General features: G+C 38.5%; 1 protein-coding gene and 3 long non-coding RNA genes across 7 annotated transcripts; 2 read left to right on the plus strand and 2 right to left on the minus strand.

The window, feature by feature from the left end:
- Positions 1-2281: 2281 nt before the first annotated feature.
- On the plus strand, positions 2282-7369 carry LOC143261137 (uncharacterized). Its single transcript, XR_013035360.1, has 2 exons — positions 2282-3447; positions 5405-7369. It is a non-coding gene; the product is annotated as an uncharacterized LOC143261137 (long non-coding RNA).
- On the minus strand, positions 3965-5442 carry LOC143261136 (uncharacterized). Of its 4 annotated transcripts, XR_013035357.1 has the most exons (5): positions 5323-5424; positions 5096-5264; positions 4889-5027; positions 4767-4815; positions 3965-4687 (listed from the first exon to the last, which is right to left on the minus strand). It is a non-coding gene; the product is annotated as an uncharacterized LOC143261136 (long non-coding RNA). The 4 variants fall into 4 exon arrangements; XR_013035358.1 differs by lacking the exon at positions 5096-5264 and having other exon boundaries at positions 5323-5442; XR_013035356.1 differs by having other exon boundaries at positions 5092-5414.
- Positions 7370-7976: 607 nt separating the features above from the next.
- On the minus strand, positions 7977-9851 carry mge (translocase of outer mitochondrial membrane 22 homolog mge). The gene is made up of 4 exons (XM_033472187.2): positions 9432-9851; positions 9216-9323; positions 8807-8912; positions 7977-8701 (listed from the first exon to the last, which is right to left on the minus strand). The coding sequence occupies exons 2-4, from the start codon at positions 9321-9323 to the stop codon at positions 8499-8501; spliced, it is 417 nt and encodes a 138-aa protein (XP_033328078.1). The 5' UTR covers positions 9432-9851; the 3' UTR covers positions 7977-8498.
- Positions 8818-9134, plus strand: LOC143261138 (uncharacterized). The gene is made up of 2 exons (XR_013035361.1): positions 8818-8938; positions 9032-9134. It is a non-coding gene; the product is annotated as an uncharacterized LOC143261138 (long non-coding RNA).
- Positions 9852-9892: the final 41 nt, after the last annotated feature.

Here is a 9892-nt window from a genome sequence, read left to right on the forward strand (position 1 = left end):
TATAAAAGAGACAAACGCGCAACTCCAAAAGCTCAGTCTGTCCTAAGTTGCTAGTCCTACGACACCGCACTAGTCGCGCCCGCGCTCATCGATAACAATTCAATAAACTGCATTAATAGTAACCTCAAACACGCTCTCCGATTCGCTAACCTTCCCTACAGTGCTAACAAATTTTAAGGGGATTATTATTTTCATTACTTCTCGGTAAAAAAAATTAAAGAATAATATGTAGCGGCCAGTCGGCGCGCATAAGAAAAGATTTGTTTCTCGTGCAAAAGACTAGCATATTTATGACTCTCCTTCGAAAAGGCTATCTTTGAGTAAGCTGTTTCCTGTCCGGATGGCAATAAGCCTGTAGAGTTTCTTTTTTACCTGATTCTCGATAGTCAACGACACCGTCATAAATAAGCGGGAATTCCGAAGGGCACGCAAAACGAACCCGAATGCCGGAAATCCGAGCGCAACAGCCCTGAGGGAAACCAGGCCGTTACATCATAAAAAAAAAAAAAAAAAAAAAAAAAGGACGCGCTCAGGGCGTAAGGGACAACGCGGTGAAAAGGAGATGGACAACGCTGATTGGGAAAACCCATTCGCGGGTCAACCAATCAGGGGTGTCCAGAGCCCTTGCCGGGGGCAAACAGGATAATATAAAAAGAGCAGCAGTGAGACGCTCGTTCTCATACCTCTGATACTCCTCATACCTCTCATACCTCTGATACTCCTCATACCTCTCATGCTACGACGTCACGCTACCCAAAAGTGATTCTACGCAACTTATCAAATAAAGTTAGTAATTACACCGCACGCACCAGTTATTTACAAGAACACAACTCATAACTAAAAATATTTGTTTTTCCGCGTATTTGATATTCGCGGTTCCCTACGACTTTTCAAGATCCTAGGGATAATAATAAGCTGAGTTTCTTTTCTTTAACTTGGAATATATTTGAACATTCAACTTCACATCGATACAGAGTATAATTTTTTTTTTTTTAGAGAGTAGACTATTCCGTGTGCGGGTTGATGGTAGAATGACTGTTGTGTGTTGTGTGTTCTTGGAGGTAAATTCGGTGTGGGTGTGTTTTAAATTTGAGACAGTCGGATTCGTGGATTGTTCAATTCTTGCGAGGAGTGAGGGAAGGAAACGGTCGCCCTGACTGATTGGATTGCAAAATTAGGAAAGTGACCACCCCAAACTAAGGGTCACCCGCAGGTAGTGCTCGTGCCCTCGGGTGACGCCCGCGAAGGAATCCGAGTGTCCCAAGGATAAGCCGTAGCAAACAATGATCCCGAAAATGCCTCTTCTCGATGGAACATGCATATCGTAAAAAAAAAAACGACTAGGAATGACATTTGGTGACCAACTGTGGATCATAAAAGAAATACTTGAATAGAAGACGGAAATGGCTTTCAACGAAATTGCTTACTACGGGTGTTCTGGCATTTCGATTGCTTCGTCCAAAATACGCTATTTCCTAGGGCCTTCGGTCCCTGGGTTATCCACATCTGGCAATTTTCCTCTTCCCAGGGACGAACGTGGATGGTAAATAATGTTTGACTCGTGGACAACATTTTTTCTCGCTTGATTTATAGGGGTTCCGTCATACAACGAAACAATATTTATGTATCGATAGTCGGAAGTCCTTCTGTACTGTCTATCCTCCCTGTTGGGATTATGGAATGAAAATGAATATGATTCTAATTCTTTTCTTAAAAAGACTTTATTTTTTATTCCTTTATTGAGAGAAGGTATATGGGCGAAAACGATCGAGCGACCAAACTCTACTGAGAGTCCGGTAAGAAAAAAGACGCTTCTTTTATACCCTTGTTGGGTTCATCTTATCCACCAATCAGAGACGTTTATTTGTCGCGTTTCACATTGTATACGTGACGCTGGGATCCCCAAACAGTCAGGGCACGATGTGTATCTAATGGTACGGGTGATGATGTCTCGCGGTATCTATTATATACAGTTTACATCACCGTCGTTGCCCGCTGACGGAACCGACGAAAAAATGTAAACCGATATCTTAGTATCTTAGTACTAAGTAAACTATAGATTAATTTTTGTTCGAGGCTAAAATTTCCTTTTTTTCAACACTCCCTAATATTAATATTGTCTGTTCGACTTAATATAACAAGTATACCTTTCAATAGGATAACTGTTTAGAATTACGTCCTCTTTACCAACTTTACTTTTTTTTTCTTAACGTCTGCTATATTATATCGTTATTATTAATTAATCGCCGTAATTAATGTTTTTGAATTATCCTGCAGTGCACGCTGTATGTGGCGCCTCTGTCGAAGAAAAGATGAAGCTCCGTTCCGATATCCGTACAGCGCCAATCGATGCAGTGACAAAAGGCTCAAACTGTTAGCCAAATTATCGGCGATAGATTTTGGCTACCGGTTTCTGCGTTTTTCCGCTAGATGGGGGGCAAACACCGTCTGTTGTGGCGTACGCCCGTACAAGCGGCACACAGCGCCACCTACAACTTAGTAACTAGCTGTTGCTACGCAAACCACTGGACTCTCTCACAGTCTAATAGCAACCTCCCGAGAGTAAAGACGTACAAACAGTCTAAAGACGTACGCATAAAGTTAAATAAAACACGTTACAAGTTAGCCAAATTAACTGTTTCCTTTATTACCGAAAAGCCATCGTCCCCAGTTCTCAAAGAATCCAGTTTAAGAGAACATAATACCAAGCAAACCGCCACACTGTCGAGTAAATAAAGTTCTCCTTGTACAGATCAACACCTCGAATTCATTTTGCAAACTCGCATACTCGAAACATCCGATACGTTTTACGTTCAACGTTTCGCATCTGTTAATGCACAGCACTAATGTCTTTATGACACGGACGTGCCTAGCCGGCTGTTTTTTGAGCTTAGGTTTGTGGGACTTCGCTTCTCTCGGCCTCGATGACCGGGACGAGTCATAAAGAAGGAAAAGTTCCGAAGAATCAGCCTGACATTGTATTATGACGGTGATGCCTGGAGGAACTTTCCTGCCTTTGCCGGGGCGATGCGGACGTGTGCTTTGGAACGGACTCGCTGATTGACTATTGCCACAAAAAAATCGGGCAGGGCCAATCGGCGAATGTTGGAGGTGCGTTGGAGGGATGGCAGTCTTTATTTTATACCGTCCACATATATAGCGTCATAATTCGTCGCTATTACTGACGACGCTGTGACGCCCCAACACAGCATCGATAACGGTTATTTCAAACGAATGTAGAGAATTATGAACTTGACACAAGGAACATGAGGCCGATAAAAGAAATTGCGTAACCATTGATTATGAAAGTGGTACAATTCCAATTTCCATAGACAGGTGGCGGGTTAGTGGCCACCGGTGGCTTCACAATTGTTACTATTTTAGGTTACTTATTTTATTTTCCTCCAACAATGGATAATTTCATATTCACATCGGATAGTGATATAGGTAAGAAGAAATAGTAAATCAATGTTATGACAATTGAGAATATTTATTTTATTTTCAATAAATTTACATAGAAATAAGACCCATGAATATAAACAAAAGAATAACGAACTGTGATATAGAAGAATCAAGGAGTGCATTTTGCGCGCGTTTCTCCCCACCCCACGACCCTCGCGCGTTTCTCACCACCCCACGAGCCTCGCGCGGCGCGCCCCCCCTCCGCCCTCGCCATTTCGCGCGGCGCGCCCCCCATTCCCCTTGCCTTTCGCGCGGCGCGCCCCCCATTCCCCTCGCCTTTGCGCGGCGCGCCCCCCCATGCCCCTTGCGGCGCCCCCCCAGCGCGCGTTTTTCGCGTGAAACCCCCCCCACAACGCCGCATGCGCGGCGACCCCCCCCCTCACCCCTCGCTAGGCAACCCCCCCCCCTCCCCCGCGCCTTGTGTCACCCCCCCCCCCCCTTAAATCTTGTCATTGCGCGGCTTGAGATGACGTTTGGGAGGTGGTATTAATGATAATACTAATTAGCTATTAAACTATATAATAATCAAATGTGTGTGCATCATATCAAATACATCAATTATATCCTCTTACAATTTATACAAACACGTATCTAGAATCGGAGATGTAGTCAAACTAGGAATTTTCAATTCAAAGTAACCCATTATAACCTAGCAATACAAATTTATTAAGTCAACCGAAAAGTAATCAAAATCTTTCCTTGTCTTTCTTCCAAAAAAAAACATTTATTTATTAAACAAATCATACATTTTAATCAACTAAATACTGTACACCATTTTTCAAACACCTTTTACCACCATACAAGCAGTTCTTGGATTCTTGGATTCTTCGACATATCATATGTCCGGCTATTGGGGACGACGTCCAGACAATCTGGACGCCAACCCTGGTCACGTCCGTGTCATAACTGCTCGCAAAAACTCCACGTGTTTCTTCCTTCCCGATGGAACAACATCTGCCAACATTCAATTTTATCCAAACCAAACAAACTGGACTTGCACCGCTTTCAAAACAAACGCTCCATATTTATTCTTACAGAAACTAGCTCCACTGTCTTCTTCCCTACCAGTCTCCCCGATACATCTTTTTCTTTTTCTTATTCTTATTCTTATTTATGCAAAATCTTCCCTACTTTCTTCCCATCTTTCAACTTTCAACGATAAATCTTCCTTTGCATCATTCGCTTCGCATCATCCACAAAGCACCGTCCAATTGTCGAGCGTCCACTGCAGAATTCAGAAAACTATAATCATACCATACCTTTCAAATCACATTTATATTCACAAACATTTATCATACGCATACTTATTCTTCTTTAGGAATAGTTCATCAAAACTATCTTCATTTCACCAATCTGTAATAGAAAACAACCTTCACCATTCATCTATTCGATTAAACTCATCTTAATATTAATCATTGCAACATACCTGGCTAATGCATTTCCTAAACTGTCTGCATTTTTATTCATCTAAACTTCTTCTTGGTTCGTCCAACGCGAAAATTCCGTAATCTTTACAAAAAACTCTCCGCTATGGCAAGTCTTATAATTATAAATGCTGGTGGAACCTGAAATTAGCATTCTAGAAATCAACCAATTTACTTTACTGTTTTCTGCTTAACGATACTTTACCCACCGTCCAGCACTCCAGCGACCCCTCTTAATAAATTTATATTCTTATATCTTAATGGTTTACTTTAAATTCATAGTTTTATTACGTCTCTCATCATGGATTTCGGTGCAAAAATTAAACAATAATATTTATGTATCGATAGTCAGAAGTCCTTCTGCACTGTCTGTTCGACCTAATATAACAAGTATACCTGTAAATAGGATAACTGTTTAGAATTACGTCCTCTTTACCTGCTTTTTTTAACGTCTTTGCTATATTATATCGTTATTATTAATGAATCGCCATAATTATTGTTTTTTGGTTATCCTGCAGTACACGCTGCATGTGGCGCCTCTGTCGAAGAAAAGATGAAGCTCCGTTCCGATATCCGTACAGCGCCAATCGATGCAGTGACAAAAGGCTCAAACTGTTAGCCAAATTATCGGCGATAAATTTTGGCTACCGGTTTCAGCGTTTTCCCGCTAGATGGGGCAAACACCGTCTGTCGAGTAAATATAGTTCTCCTTGTACAGATCAACACCTCGAATTCATTTTGCAAACTCGCATACTCGAATCCCCCGATACGTTTAACGTTCAACGTTTCGCATCGATAACAGTTATTCCAAACGAATGTAGAGAATTATGAACTTGACACAAGGAACATGAGGCCGGTAAAAGAAATTGCGTAACCATTGATTATGAAAGTGGTACAATTCCAATTTCCATAGACAGGTGGCGGGTTAGTGGCCACCGGTGGCTTCACAATTGTTACTATTTTAGGTTACTTATTTTATTTTCCTCCAACAATGGATAATTTCATATTCACATCGGATAGTGATATAGGTAAGAAGAAATAGTAAATCAATGTTATGACAATTGAGAATATTTATTTTATTTTCAATAAATTTACATAGAAATAAGACCCATGAATGTAAACCAAAGAATGATCTTAGAATCGGAGGATGAAGATAATTCCAGTATGAAAAACAAATTAATGAAGCGTAAAAAGAGAAGAAGCGTTGATGTTTGTTTTTCTCGCATGATATCGATGCGATATCTCTACAACGATTTCATTAAAAAAAAATTATTTAAAAACATTATACGTATATGCGAAGCAAATCTATGCAGGCGATCGTGGCGCCACTTTCGTAGAAAAGACGAAGCTTTGTTCAATGTTCCCAGAGCGATAATCGGTGTAACGGTAAAACGCCGAAACTGTTAATCAAATTTACCGACAAATTTAACCGATCGTCCAACAGTTTGGGCGTTTTGACGTTAGACGAATTGGCACTGTACACGATACACGTGGGGAACTGAGCTTCGGTTTTCCTCGCCAGAGGCGCCGCGTATGCCGATCGGGCTAAAAATGAAAAAGAAATTCAGACGTTTCGTGATGAACTTTTTATTCGATTACAATAGTAATTGTTATCATCGTAGCGATAGTAATAATCATAATAACGATCCGCAATAAACAGAAACGCAACTGCAGTGGCAATAATTACATCGATCGCTTGGAATGATCATAATAATGACGATAACAAAAATGAACAATAACGATCGAATAGACAATCAAAGCATACGGGATTAACAGTAATTTTAATTGCTTCCCGTTAGTTTATCTTAAATAATTGCTCCTTCCACGCACATTACTGTTCTATAATTAGTTTTATTTGGTCTGTTCTACATTTCAAGAAATTAAAAAGAAAAGACAAAAGTTGTCAGTTTCCTTTTCTAGGCTAGAATAGATGGACACGTACAGATAAAATATAAAAAATTTCATTCGACGCTATAAAGAAAAAAAAAAATTATCTTTATTCGTCGGATAAATTCTCATCGATTGAAAACCGAATCTTCGAATAAATGTACGGTCATCGAAAAGAGCATCATTTTTCTCCACGAAAGGGGTTACTTATGCACCATGTAGGATCAGCAGAAAAGAAAACGAAAAGAAAAGAAACATTAATTATGGTACAATTAGGGCATAATAAAAATAAACCAAGGGTTCCGAATGTATTTAAAGTTGACATACCGTTCAATCTGTACTTATTTTCTTATCATTTATTCTAGTTTAAATGAGTAATAAGAATAATAGATAAGAGATGCACAGAGAAGAGAGAAAAACAAACTATTTATAATTACTGATTAGCAAGTAAAATCGTAATCTTTTATTCTGTAAATTCCCTCTTATATCAGAGATGATCGAACGTTACAAAAATAGTTAGCATTTTAATTAATTGTGATTATTATTTATGAATTTGTAATGTCTCAAACAGAAATAAACTGTAATTCCAACAACTATATCTCAATTAAATCGTATTTGAATTACACTCGTCATTAAGATAGTCAGGATTTGAATTGAAACATAGTTGAATTACTATGTAATTGAAAAACAATGCAACCGAATTGGTACACAATTACGATTTGTACTCTTATTAACATAGTTATATTCTATCATCGCTTCTACAACAAAACTATGTAGCTACAAAAAAGATATTTCCTTCTTATTGGTCCAGTCAAAGATCAATATCCTTACATTATCTTATCACTCTCGATACAGAGAAGTGCAATATTTTAATAGAAGAGTTATAAGTTATAGATGTTTAATATAAATTTGAACCTACAATTGCACGGGTTCAGTGATATTTGTCGAGGTTCGTAGTGCATCTACATTTAATAGCAAAAGTGGCAAGATTGATTACGAACGCACAACGAGATTTTGTGCTGCTTCCTCTAGCGACATGCGCTGTTGCTATTCGATAGCCTATATCGGATACACCATAATCTATGGTAAAAAGAAAAACAAAAAGAATTTCAATTTCTTATCAAATACACTTTCGTTCTAAACATTTGAATTATTAATATCTCGCGTAGAGAGGCATTATTTTGTTTTCCAAACACAAAAATCTTGCAGTTTGCAGTTATGTATTTTATATCTCGTTTTCGACCATGTGTTTACACTATTACATTTTGTGTATTACAGTATTAGTAGTAACAATAAAATGATACGCTACAAATGATAACAATATGAGATTTAATTATTATACCTAGTAAAAGCATATTCGTGATACAAAATTATTGAAATTTTACAATTATTTTGTAACGAATAAAAGATACCATTGAGAATCCTTAATATAATCAGATTCACCTTTCGTGTAGATGACACAATAAAGTGCCGATAAATCCTACCTGTACAAATTCATTGTCAATCTCAAAAGAAATAACGAGCGATACCATCATTATTGCTTAACGATTAACCATTTGGTATGTTCAAATTTTATACTCCCAAAAGAGAAATATTTGATAATCCTTATTTGCTTCAGGTTATACGGTGGAAGGTTAAAATACATTGGAATTGTTATGCTAATAAGTATAAACGATGAATGGAACTGTCACTCTTGACGATTCGAATGCAGCATTAATATTTGTATTATCGTTGCACCGGTGGAGCCATTGGAAGACCCGAGGTCATATTAGACATAGCCATATTAGGTCCTAAGAGGACTTGTTTCTGCTGGGTACGTTGCGCCTCTTCCATTTGTGCACGCTCTATCTCGAATAATATGGGTGCAAATAAAATTGCGGACGAGCTGAAGAATAACCATGCTGTAGAACACGAGAAAGCGTATAGTCCTGGAAGTAAGGAATTCAGAAATTATACAATGGACGAAATCCTTCCTTTTCCTATTTCATTGAAAGTAAGAAAAGCATCGAAAAGTATAAAATGTGTATACTAACCTTTCATACAGCTATAGAAACAAGTGCCGACATTGTACCCGAAATTACGTACTTCGTCAGGAAACATTTCTGTGAGACCCAATAACCTTTCTGCAAGACTTTCATCCTAAATGAAAACGAATTCACGAAAAGGTCAACTCTGATACTCTCTGTTGCTTGTTCATATGAGAGATACGGAAATACAAGTTTTAATTGTAATCGAACAAATGGTAATAAATTTAACAGGGTCGGTGAGGGAAATTGGCTAAATATCGTAAAAAGCGAAAAAGAAAAAAGAAAAGGAAAGAAGAGAAAGAGAAACGAAATAAAAAAAAAAATTGAAAACATTCTTGATAACGTTAAGGACTTGATGATGGATTGAAGTAAATAATTCGTAACATTCACCGAAAATCCGTAAAATATAATATACCTCCTCGTCATCCTCGTCATCGGGAAGAAGCGATTTCACCTCTGGAGAACGTGCGTCGCTACTATCCATTCCGCTGTCGAGTTGATCCAGTTCTTCGATTGAAGCCATCTATGAAAACAATTGTCGACGAACAAACGAAAGAATGAATTTAAAACGATATATATTCAACTATAGCACGCGTTCTTCTAAACGTACTAGATACTAGAAAATATGTACCTATGTAGAAGGAACGGTTCCTCGCTTTCGTCGATCGCTTTGCACTGCTTTGCACGCTTCTGTTGGCTATTGCTGTTACACGTTACGATAATGTACGGCAACCAAGCGGCAACTCACGCCGGTGCAAAGTGTATAAGCACACAGGCACGAAGAATATAGAACCGTGTATTACACTCATATGTATTTACGTGTGCTGCATGTGTTTTATTATGTATGTAGGTAGGTATACGTGCATATATAGAAAATGCACTCCTGCTCGGCCGAGCGTGTATGGTATATGTACGTATGTTTCTTATTTTCTAAATTCTAAATCGTGACAGGACATGACGGCATTCGACCACCATTATCCGAAAGAAAGAAGAAATACGGAAAGAAGACACCTTAAAGAAATATGTAATTGATTGGTTTTTAGGCGTACACAGAATTTTGCTATTGGTCAAGTAACAAACCAACGAATCAGA

The sequence above is a fragment of the Megalopta genalis genome, unplaced genomic scaffold (assembly GCF_051020955.1).
Source record: "Megalopta genalis isolate 19385.01 unplaced genomic scaffold, iyMegGena1_principal scaffold0037, whole genome shotgun sequence".
In the NCBI taxonomy this organism is placed as follows: domain Eukaryota; kingdom Metazoa; phylum Arthropoda; class Insecta; order Hymenoptera; family Halictidae; genus Megalopta; species Megalopta genalis.